Source organism: Amblyomma americanum, chromosome 1 (genome assembly GCF_052857255.1).
Source record: "Amblyomma americanum isolate KBUSLIRL-KWMA chromosome 1, ASM5285725v1, whole genome shotgun sequence".
Classification (NCBI taxonomy): Eukaryota; Metazoa; Arthropoda; class Arachnida; order Ixodida; family Ixodidae; genus Amblyomma; species Amblyomma americanum.
In genome coordinates, this window is record NC_135497.1 from 29,316,940 (window position 1) to 29,328,718 (window position 11,779).

The window sequence follows — 11,779 nt, forward strand, 5'->3', positions numbered from 1 at the left end:
GCGACAAACAGCTTGACGCCACAAAGAAGACTGCCCTAAGTGCGTGCAGATTTGAACAAAATTCAGATATGCCAGCATGGGCAAGTTCAGACGGATTTAGTTTGGGATGCATGAAGAATGTTGGACACGAAAAAGTAGAAAATGCCTCCCTCACCGGCAACGCGGACCTGTACCCATAGCTGCTCATTTTAGTTCCACGAGTTGCATCCTTTACAGCCTCCTAGGGCGCTTGTGCGGCTATCTCGCTTGCACGGCCAACCTCCGTTTCAGCCAGGCACGATAGGCGCGATAATCGTGGCATAGTGCGGGCTTGGCTCGGCGGACAGAATGACGTGATCGCAAAATCGCAAGCAAAGACATCTTCGGCCACGGATGGCACGCATCGAGCTCGGCGTGGGAAGGCGGAGAGTAAGGCGACGCACGAGAATCGAGCGAAATTCAGCACACAAAAAAAAACAAGAAGCGCTTGCGGACCGCACCTCCAAGACATTTCGACCGCTTGCAGCGAAGGGGAAAAACGCTCTCCACTGCGAGCATGGTCATGGCATTAGGTGATAAGGGAGCACGATATCTTTCTTTTTTGCTTCTTGAAAGGGCGGTTAACCACAGCGTGGAGCTGCGCGGCGGGTCAGTATAAGCGCGAAGCACGGTGTGCGGACCGCCAGAACTGCTCCTCCAGAGCTTCGATGCGGAAGAAGCGGCGTCCCTGCTCCAGACTGGCTTCGTGCGAAGACAGCGGCGTCGCGCCGGCTTTGCCCGACGGCTCGATGCAGCAGCCATCCTCCAGCGGCGCAGCTCAGCTGTCCGCGGCTTTCGAGCAGCGGCTGGCAGTCGTCAAGCCTGCGCACACCGACGAGTCACTGGCCGAGCTTTTCGCCCTTATCGAGAGCAACCCGTGCCTCTGGAAGAACGACTCGAGGAGCTTCAAGAACCTCCGGCTCAAGCGCCGCCTCTGGGACCGCTTTGCCGGCCACCTTCAGAAGCGCTTCCCCATGCTAGGACCGTTCACTCCCGGTAAGTTTTGCCATGTCTGTCTTTTTGCAGCGACCTCTTTCTACGACCACGTAACGTGCACGACGCGATAGGATGCCTTCCTTGTTGGTTAATGCTCGCAATATGCACCTTCGCATTCACTTGGTCACGGAGATAATTTTGGGAACCTCGGTGGTAGTTGCTATCGCAACGAGGAGCGGCAGCCTTTAGGGCATTGCGCGGGACGCCATCTGGCAACAGCGCTGAATGTCTTTCTAGTAACTCTTCTGGGAGGTACATACAGCCTGTTTAAGCGAGCGAGTTGCGTCCACCATGCATCCTCCTAGATTCCGGCTAGGCCCCGCAGTTCATTCCACGAGCAATCCAAGTGACTTCAAACAGCGCGTGGCCCTCATACGGAGGGGCCAACTTAAACGCGTGAGAACCCACCACCATCGATTGGCTAATGTAACTGTAGCACACGAAAGCCTCCGTCCTCGCCATGGTTCCTGCTCACGTTTTCCTCTCTTTATTTTCTTCCGTTTAAGCCTCCAGCACATTTTGTTTCACATTCGGACCATTCCTGCTTATTCCGTGAAAATGAAGCCAAGAGGCGGGTTCTTTCCTATTTTACTCGAAGCCGCGCAGTTGAGAAGTTGTAACTCGGTTCGGGGGACGGGGGAGCGGTCGGACGTCGCTTCGAATAGCCTGTCGGCCACTGAACGGGCCCAGCCCAATACTGATGTCCTTGCGTTCCAGATAACCTGCGGTATGTGTACAGCATCAAGCGGCGCCAGTACTACGATGAGCTGAAGGACAAGACTGCGCGCACGAAGTCCGGAGAACTGGAATACACGGGCCGGTGGAAGTTCTTCGACTGCCTCAGTTTCCTGCGCGTTCACTCGGAGCCCTTCCGTGCCGCCGTCGTCAGCCCTATGCTGCACTTCGAAAAAGAGCAGCTGGTGAGTCATTCCTCTCGCGTCCACGTCGAGTCACGCGCACCGATATATCTGCGCGTCCGCCTGACGGTTTCGCTGTGGCTGCGGCCCATTTTCCCCTTTCCCTCGCAGAAAAGATACCCCCGCTGAGGAGTATAGAACAGTGTAACACGTAAAGCGAGGCAACATGAGCGTTTTGGCGCTCGGCAGAGTGTCGTGCTAGCCACTGCCCCACTTAGGGACTTCTGGAAACGAATCTTGCGGCCTCGCATTCAACCGCGCTGTGGTTCGTCGCGATGCAAGTGATCTGGGGGCTCTCACTTTAGGAAGTTGCCGCCATTTGGTGGAACCACTTCAAAAAAACCCCTTGAGTTCTCCATGCCCTGCATGCGGATGTCATGTCTGTCAGACGAATGGAATTTACGTTTCATATGAGCGTGATGATATGGATCGCACGGAGGCAAGGACGAAGCCGAGCGTCTGTTCGTGCGGACGTGGCCTCGTCCTGTGTTCGGCGCGAGCTAGCGCATGCGATCGCGCGAGCACGTTCGTGGCAGTTCAGTGTTTGCTTCTCGCTGCGATCTCGAGCGTTGCGGTAGTTTGTGGTATGGCCGCTGAGAAACATCCCCTTATGACAGCGCCTCCCCGCCAGCCAGCGTCCCACCAGCCATGTCGCTCCGCACATGAATGTAAGGGCTTTCTTGTTTAGCATTTCAGCTTCCATGTTCCTCAGTGTCGCGCTATTTCGCGTCGCGTCGATAAATATGTGATTTGATGTGTGAATGCGATGTCTCGGTCCAAGGCTCCTAAGCGGACCTGGTCCCACGGTTACCTGCTCCTTGCACGCGGCTCCTTGCACGAGAAGAACTTTTACGATATTCCAGTGCACTCACTCAAATGTACACAAAGTAGAGGACGACACGGAATGCGCGATAGACGAGCACATTTAAGTAAATTGGTTCGGTGGTATGCTTACAGGTCATTCTCTACATGACAGTGCGGTCGCTCTGAGCTCTCATTTAAAATACAAGATTGATGTCTGTCTCCATGTCTCCGGCCGCGATCTGCAAGGCGGCTGTTTCTTGAAGCATGTTGAAGTTATGGTCCATCTACGTGCTCCTCCTTCGTAGTTCTGCTCTCCTCTCCTCATCTATAATTCTGCGACTGTGGCGTCAGAAGGGTTTGTCTCTAGCGTTTCCTTGAAGGCTTGTTTTGTTCCCACGGCTTGAGCAGATGGTCCCGACGCTATGGCTCACCTCACTGTCTGTCTGCAGATCGAGCTAGAAGAAGAGAGTGACGAGACACTTTTGGACGACGGCGACACCAGCGTTGTGGAGGCGGAGGAGTCTAGTATATTGCCGGACAGCATCTTGCCTACTGCCGACGCGTTGCGGGTGGCGGCCAATGACGAGCCTCCCGCCACGCCCAGCACGAGCCTCGAGTACGCCCTCTCCACCTCTCCACCGCCTCTCAAGAAGGCGCGCGCTTCCTCATCCGCCGTCGCCGCGCCGGCCTCCAGCGTGGCTGTTCAGCCGCTGATTCAGACGCCCTTGGATTCGTGCAGCAGCACTGTCATGCCACGCGTGGAGAATGTGCAGTCGCTGAGCTCCCCTGTTGGCGGCTACTACGACGAGTGCGACCAGTTCGGCAACATAGTCGCGAACTACATGCGACGCCTCTCAGAGGAGGACCGGCTTGAATTCCACTGCCACATCATGAGCTGTACGAAGGACTTTTTCAAGTGTTTTTCACGTTTCGGCGTGAAACGGCGCCTGTGAATGCTGCAATTGAGGAGCACATGGCCGCGAACATCGCAGTCTTTTCCATCACGCGCACTCTTGTGATCATTTTTTTCAATACTTTTCCTTTAATACAGTGAAGTTCTTGAAGCTTCATCTCTTTGCTTTCACCCGATTGATAAGGATCATACAGGTGCTTCGCTCTGGACAATGTCTTGGCTACACCGCTGTGCGGTCAAAAAACTACTGTAAGCTCAGCTGGCGTGGTCAAGGAACTTCAGCTTCAGGATACAATCTTAAAGTTGCCAGTTTCGACCTCACGACCAGCGAAAGTCTCCGTGTGCTTTCCTTCGAACCTTTCATGCAAACATTTCCTATGCTTTTTTTTCCGCAATGCGCAGCGATGTACAGTATATAAGTTGTCCTGACTCCGAAGGACGTGTTGTGTGGTGTCAATAAACAAGTAGTACCCGTTTGTGACCATCCAGACAGTTGGTCTCCTCACTTTGCGGCAGCGCTACACCCGCTGTGCCCATCGCATACTTGGCACTCGATGAGACTTGCAGCGTCTGCACCGAAAAGGAATCCTTGATGCCGGCTTGAAGGAAATCGTGTTTACCCTGGCCTCTGAGATCCGCACCAAAAACTGGGTCGACGCACATAGTTTACCTTCGAAATCGACCTGCGATGGCGACACCTCATTATTTTCGCCCTCTTCTAGATATAGATGCCCTGTTTTGAGCGGAACTAGCGTCTGTATTAATGAAGCACGATAATGTGTAAATTCAGGCCAATTTCAATTTGTCCATAGCGGCCCTTTAAGACATATCTGAGCCAGCAATTCAATCGAACAGAACAGGTCCTAAGACGCGAAAATGCATACAATAACGAGGAAAAAAAGGTCTTTACGCTTTGTTTTGATAAACAAAGTTCTGGTGCAAATCGCAGGCCTCTTCGCTGTTTTGTGAAACTGGTTTCAAAGCACACTCTAACGCATCAACCTGAAATGATGAAAATCAATATGTTCAGCTTTATAAACTTCGGCATTAAACACAATATTAAAAATGGGTGCGGTTTAACTACTGCTGATAATGGCTAGAGAGCGAAGGCTGTGGTGTATCGGGCAAGTCGACGCGGCTTGGCATCAGTAACGTAGAATGCGTTCCGCGCACTGGATGTGGAGCGCACCCACAATGCCACCCTGGCAGGTGGCAGGTAAATTAATGGCTCTTCGCGAGAGGTTGCACACCCAATGAACGCTGCGGCCTATTCTACAGCCCACTACCAGCGAATCGAAAGGTCAAAGGTCAAGTGGTGCGACACCATGGTGGACCACATAAGGTAACGCCTGTAACCACACTTGACCTCTGCCTCACTTGAAGGTCAATTTGGGACTCACTGCGAAATCGCCTTTACCTAGCGTAGTGAAGCTTTCGCGTCATAAGGACGTGACTGGACCATACGCAGTGAAGCGCATACCACTATTCTCAGCAATATTTCCTTGCTAGATTTAAAAACCGACTTTCGAGTAACAATCCTGGGGAACTCAAGCTAATGTCTCACGCATGACTCCTGAATTCAAAAGATCAGCAGTTGCTTTTAGTTTTCTACGCCCCAAAGACTGAGTCGCTCAGATGACCGCTTATAATAGCCTATCCGAAAAATCCTTCTGCGGAACGAGGTCAAAAGAAACATATTTTACTGTAATGTTGAACGCTGTATTCACTCATGAGACAAGCGTACATAAAATCCGCGTGAAGAGTAATACGCTGCCGCTTAACAGGAACTCTGCGCAATATACAGAATAAGCTGCCAGCGTTCAGAGTTCATCTTCAGTCCTTAGGTAAGGGGCTGCACTGCACTGCACTGTAATGGAGCACTGCTGAGTGACGAGAGCAAATCTTTCAGAGAATTTGATCAAACATCACCTCGCACTTAGACCATACTTCCCTCTAGTACATACATGGACTCTCACGGACATTGCGGCCCGTGAGACCCTGGGGTTTTTCGTCGCTGTCCTGTTTTTTCCTGCGCTGTTTTTGTGCGCTGTTTTGACTCATGCTGTTTTCACGTGTGCTGTTCTTTCGTGTCCCCGCAGCTGAGAATGAAAGCCTGTTTCTCAGTTACTTTTTGCAAAGGGGGTACATAATGAACCATGAACATCATCGCGATGTGTAAGAAAGTTTGGCAAATTGCTGGTCGAAAAAAACGGCACAGCCGGTCGTGAAATACGACAACCTGTCATTACGACAGATTTTTCTGCAGTATTGAAAAAGTCCTCTGGTTGTGCCGACACAGCTTCCTCTGTTGTTGCGACAGGGGACCGCAAAATACTAGAGAAAATCCTCTTGTTACAACAAGAATTTATTTTCCTTTCCCAAAATAATAAAGGAAAAAATGTTGTGACAACTATTTTCTATACAAATTCATGCTAGAAAGCTATGCGGTGGAGCACATACACAAGAAAAGAAACGAGACTGAACACGTGCTGTCAACTTTTGAAGTCACAGGGGCTGTCTGCCATCACAATATCAGCGCGCAGTCGAATGCTTTCTATACCAGGTGCGTTAGCAAAGTAGCAAGGTTTCTTTAAAAAGTCTTTGAAAAAACTACAGAGAAAACTACAGAGCGCTCGAGCTAGGTGAACGGACAGTGCGACAAGTGAAAATTTTTCACGGTGTTGGTACCCATCGGATTTCTGATTACGCACTAAAAGGCACCACGCGGAGTTGAGACAAGATCCTTGCGTGTGGCTTAATCGAAAACCGTAATCATAAGTAGCGAGTGCGACATTTCAACGCTTTTAACGCGCATCTATTTGGAGCACGAAGTCTGCTCCCGCCAAGCTTACTTAAAACCGCCGGAGGACTCAGCGACAAGAACTAATCACGCGATCGTGTTCGTGACACGCTTACAGAATGCTGCCCGAGATGACAGTCTACCGACGAATGCACGTTAATAACATTTCCTTGGCGTACACAAGAGATACTTCCGTCGTAAGTTGTAAATGTTAGAGCGATCATGAAAAATGGACAGAATTGAAGTCTTCCGTTTCACAAGCCTGTAAAAGCAAGTCTGAGATGTTTAGACAGCGTCATAAAATCGGAAAAACACGAATAGCTTGAGGCATTCTTGCCAAGCTGAAAACCGAGGGTGCATCGTAGCGGATCATGCGACTGTCGACACCTCCGTAACGTTCACACAGTCCAGAATGCTGGTGGAGCCTGGGTGAGCACTGCACCCAAAGGCGGCGGCAAACCCGGGGCTCAGCTTCAGAGCCGCGTTCACCATGTTCCCTACATGCTCTTGAACATTGCACATGAAATAGGCGTAGCGCAGGTAGAAGAACTCGGCGTTGGACATCAGGTACAGGCTCCAAGCTGTCTTTTGTTCGTACCAGTCGGCTGCCGCTGGGCCAGTGGATGACAGGGAGGGCAACACCCCCACCGCTTCCAGTGCGATGTCCAGGCTCATGGCAGTTATGGCAACCACTGGCACTTGAAACTGGCTCAACCCCGGCAGAGAGCTCTCGACGCAGCGGCTGCAATGGAGCGCCCAAGAAGAGTGCGAAGCCTGTCACTGCATCGGCGCGTCAATTAAATCTATGTACTAAGGAACTGCTAAGAATAGAGCTGGCCGCCGCTATGGGTATTCTTTTTCAAGCAGCTAACTCGCTAGTTATGCGTATATAAGTGCAGCTTCCTCAGGCAATAATCTTGAAATTGGGAAATTGTAAGACACTGTTCTGGAAATAATGAAGGTAAACGTCCATTATTCCGATATGTAGCCAAATCTTTCTGGTAAATATCTCCAGCGACTGCGTCGAACAGTTAAGACTTCCATAGGAAACCAATGGGGAACGCTTTGGACGATAGCAAGAACGTGAATAGAAAAAATGCAAGACTGCTGTAGACTGATCTGCGGATATATTGATTGCAATAGTGAAATCTTAGATTATATGAAAAAATGGCGGTCATGAATGATTTCTCGCTCAAAAATGCTTTTCTACAGAATTTCTGGGTATGCAAGATTCACAACATCCCTCTAATAAATGCCTGTCATGAGCCTTCTGTATTCTATACCCTGCCTACGTCTATTCCTGTTCCTTAACTAAATTATATAATGATCAATTGGTGTTTCTTTAGCTGTTTGTTCCAATTTTCTGTAGGAGGAGTTTGGAACAAAAAAACATAAGTCCCGAGTGGCGACAAAATGCATATTGTGCTCTAGTAAGAAAATTAGGGGTGAGCGAATACCAGAGATTTTCAAATAGCGAACCTAATATCCTTCTATTCCATTCGCTCAACGAATCAAATAGTGCATATTCAAAATCATACTGGACGAATGGAACACGTTCAGCAGTTTTTGGATAATTTTTGAATGGCAGACAGGTAGTTCGAATCAGACATGCCCCACTCCAAGAGGGGGCCCGCTACGACGAGCAAAAGTATGCTGACGCGTCTGATCCGCGCGTTCAGTGACGCGATGCGGTCCGTGTCTGGGGCGGCATTCCGGAACCTCTAATATGTGGTCTCCAAGACAACGGCAAGGCAGGGTTCAGCCAGGCTCAGCAAAACCGGTATTTCATGCCTGCATCGGCCGTCATGTCTCTCAACCCTCGTCCATATCATCTACACTGATATTGCACTTGATTACTCGCCTTATCCGTCAGTAGCAAAATGTCAGCTTCTAAGGCGCATAAAATGACGGTCACAGAGCTAATATGCTGACAATGCAGTCATAATGGAGACCACTTAATAGGCAGCTGTCAAAAAACAGCTGCCTATTTAACTCCATCAGTAACAACCCCGCCGCTAGCTTTTCGTTGTTTCGCACGAATATTGGTTTTTTGCCAATATTCGCAGCAGTAGCGAATAATTATAGAATTTTTCGAATATTATTCGATTCAGTCCTTTCATCGATTATCATAAGATTCGACTGTACCGACATCATTCATATTCGATCCGGTTTTGATAAAGTGATATTCGCACACCCTTACATAAGATGTTGCAGGTTTGTTTTTGTCATTTCAGAGCTCGCGTCAATTACCGCTGAAAATTTGCCAAGCGACACGGTGCGGCCTCAGACCGGTCGAAGGAACACAGGTCTAGGCACTTTTCACACTGAATTCGTATTAGAAAAAAGAGTTCGTCTTTCTTATCTCACTGCTCTGCAAAGGAAGTATGCATTACGACATAGATTTCAAATCACCTGTGCTGTAAGATGGCCTGGTGTGTCTGCGATGACCACATTTCGCTGGTGATAACTTTGAGCCATATGGTAGCTGCCATTCGGCTGCCTAGACCGGGTGCGTCAGCGAGCAAAGGATCGGTGTTGTTGCCACTTAGTAAGCCGAACATGGAGGCTGGCACGTACAGGGCAGTGTCGTTCACGAACGCCACCTGACTCCTTGCTTCGTAATGGAAGCCGTCTCTGATTACTACACTGCCACGCCGCGACTTCACTGTCCTTACGTCGAACTCGAAGCTCAACGCCCGGAAGTAGTTCCGAACAAAGCCTTGAGTGGACAGGTTTGGAGCGGCAACGTCCCGAAGGATGAGGTCGATGGGCAGCAGCAGGGAAATATTTGCGACCATGGCATCGAACTTTGCTGTGTCGTTGCCGTCTTTCATGATTTTGCGAAGAGGTGCGTAGATGGTGAATGCCTGCCTCGTAGCCTCAAAAACGTTTCTGAGCTGGACATTCTTCTTTTCACTTGTGAGGAACGCGACGTGCGTTCGGCGCCAGAGCTCTTGGAATTCAGTTCCGTGACTCTTGCAAATGGAGGCGGCGCGCATCGAGGGAAATGTCACCACAGTGAACAGCTGCATCACAGAAACGGCTTTCAGCGCGACGGTCATTATCATGTGACACAAGGAGAAAGGCTGGCTTGAGGTGTTCCACATGAGTCGAATTTCTTGGAGGGTGACCTCCTTCGCCTCTGCGTATATAGGTGTCCCTTTGTCCAGGTCTATTGAAAACTCTTGAAGAATGGCTTTCAGCTGGGAAATGTCGAGGCCATTGAAGGCGTCGCGGAGTTCTTCTGGTGTGACCTCAGCTTTGGAGGCCGCATCGGAACCGCCCGGGAGGCGCCGATCCCAATCTTCAATCTGCTCGAGTGTATAGTTGGTGCCGAAGTGAGCGTTGACGACCGAGAGAGCAGCGCCGAAACAAGTTTCCACGCAGGAATGCCTGTAATTCTGCAAGCGCAAGTGATTCCTGGAGATTGTGATGGGCGTTCCAGGTTCGTACTCGACGGCTGTGAAGAAAGCAAGATTGTAGCGGTGCTGTAAGTCTAGGGCGAAGCGAAGCAAGTCGCCGGAACTCATGGTAGTCTTGGAGTTTGAGATTTCGAGAAGAGCAGCCACAGCGTCTTCGACAAGCAATTCTGGTTTCCATATCTCTCTCACGCATGATGTGTAGAAGTGGTGAAGGGCGGTAGCCGCAGGTAAGTCGTGCAGATTTGTGCCCCTGACCACGTTTCCCCTGATGCTCTCCTGCGATAGGGAAAAGGGACTAATATAAGGCCAGCTCTGGGTACGCTATTAAAGTACACAGTATCCACAGCAAAAAATTTAAGCAGTTGGGGAATACAGTTAATGCCATGATCCGCTTTGCAAAACAAATACATTTTCTGTTATAGTAGTAGGAAAGTACGGTCTTTAATTTATAGTTTGAGGCATGCTAATATCCGGTCTAATGTAGAGAATTACTTTCCTTCGAATTTATCCAGCGGCGGACTGAATATTGCTGGTGAATCTAACAGCTACTTCTCCCGTGTGATTAGCAATAACAACTTACAAGTACTTTTGCGCATTTTGCGACACCGCATTAGCGAATCAGCGTATCTGTCTAATTTCTCAGGAGATAAGGTCTCTTGTTTTCAGCTACAAAACATAATAAATCACCTGGAATTAACGGGATTTTCAGTAATTGCTGGCTGTTGATTGCGTTGCTGTTTGTGTTGATTGCAATGTTGATTGCGTGCCATTTCTCGATAGTAGCAAGGCCTTCGGTAGTGCATATCGTAGTATGTGGTTAAATAAGCAAGCTTTTTTGCTTAGAATGCTGGGTGCTTTCTCGAAGAAGCAAATTTCCTTCAAGTTAGGCGTCAGCTTGTTACAGTTGGACAGCTTCACAGCACTTTCTTGGTAATACTGGAGTGCATAGGGTTTAATACTTAATCCCTTATTGTTCAGTAGTTATGCAAATGACTCCAAAGCGTGATGCTTGTTTATCTTTATCAATACGCCAAAGATTCCTTGATTTTAACTTCTGCTAGTATTCCCTACTATGCGATCATCTCTTCTCTCAGTATGCGGCCACAAAAGCTATGGACTGGTTTCGAAATAAGTTAATGGCATAAATGTATCCAAGATGGGATTAATCTGCTTCTCTAATTCTTTGAATAAAGTGAGCACCCCAAGTCCGCCAAACTGACTCTGGGAAAACGGGCAATTTTGCGGCGCTTAAGCTCCGGGGCAAGGCGACTATCCTCTTGTTTTGCATTGCTAGGATTGTAATATGTCTTGCTCTTCTAAGCTTCTACAGTATTCATCTGTAGTAAGGTACCTTGGCTTATATCCTGACAGCGACCTTTCTTGGAAAGACCACCTTGCTTGCGTTTGTAAGGAGCCTTGCGCCGCATTGTGGCTCTTGCACAGTATAAGGTATTGCACGAATTTGTCGGTAAGGAATGCGGTAACTCACGCCCTTGGCTGCATTATTCTGCGATATGGGATAACAGCTTACGGGCATTGTGCAGTTCACTGGCACAACAAAATGAACGCTATATTGCACTTCTCTTTTAAAAAAACATGATTTAAGCTTGAATGCTGGTCAAATGTCAGACATAACTTCACCGGAACGAGACACCAGGAAAAGAGGTTATGTCTGAAATACACCAACTAGCCCACATGGTTACCATGTTGCTGGTAAAATGTTTAGGGGAATCCACCGGATCAGTCGCGATACCAATTGAGCTAACCGGGATTCAAGATAATTGATCAATAACTCGAAGTGGCCGCGGGTTCGAACCCCGAAAAAGGAGACTTTTTTTCTTCAACTATGAAGTGCCTGAGGAAGCTGTATAGCTTTCCTTTATAGCCGTATGGCTGTGCTTGGGCGGAC

At 49.0% G+C, this 11,779-nt stretch overlaps 1 protein-coding gene across 1 annotated transcript; it reads left to right on the forward strand.

Annotated features, from left to right (window-relative positions):
* The first annotated feature begins 615 nt into the window (after nucleotides 1-615).
* LOC144131825 (uncharacterized) lies at nucleotides 616-4,131 on the forward strand. Its single transcript, XM_077664465.1, has 3 exons — nucleotides 616-1,014; nucleotides 1,732-1,934; nucleotides 3,185-4,131. The coding sequence occupies exons 1-3, from the start codon at nucleotides 687-689 to the stop codon at nucleotides 3,686-3,688; spliced, it is 1,035 nt and encodes a 344-aa protein (XP_077520591.1). The 5' UTR covers nucleotides 616-686; the 3' UTR covers nucleotides 3,689-4,131.
* Nucleotides 4,132-11,779: the final 7,648 nt, after the last annotated feature.

What these genes read in the sequence shown, in the direction of transcription:
- LOC144131825 (XM_077664465.1), top strand. Translation starts at nt 687, where the DNA reads ATGCGGAAGAAGCGGCGTCCCTGCTCCAGACTGGCTTCGTGCGAAGAC. An exon ending in GCTAGGACCGTTCACTCCCG is followed by an intron (nt 1,015 to 1,731) that starts GTAAGTTTTGCC and finishes CTTGCGTTCCAG; the next exon opens with ATAACCTGCGGTATGTGTAC. An exon ending in ACTTCGAAAAAGAGCAGCTG is followed by an intron (nt 1,935 to 3,184) that starts GTGAGTCATTCC and finishes GTCTGTCTGCAG; the next exon opens with ATCGAGCTAGAAGAAGAGAG.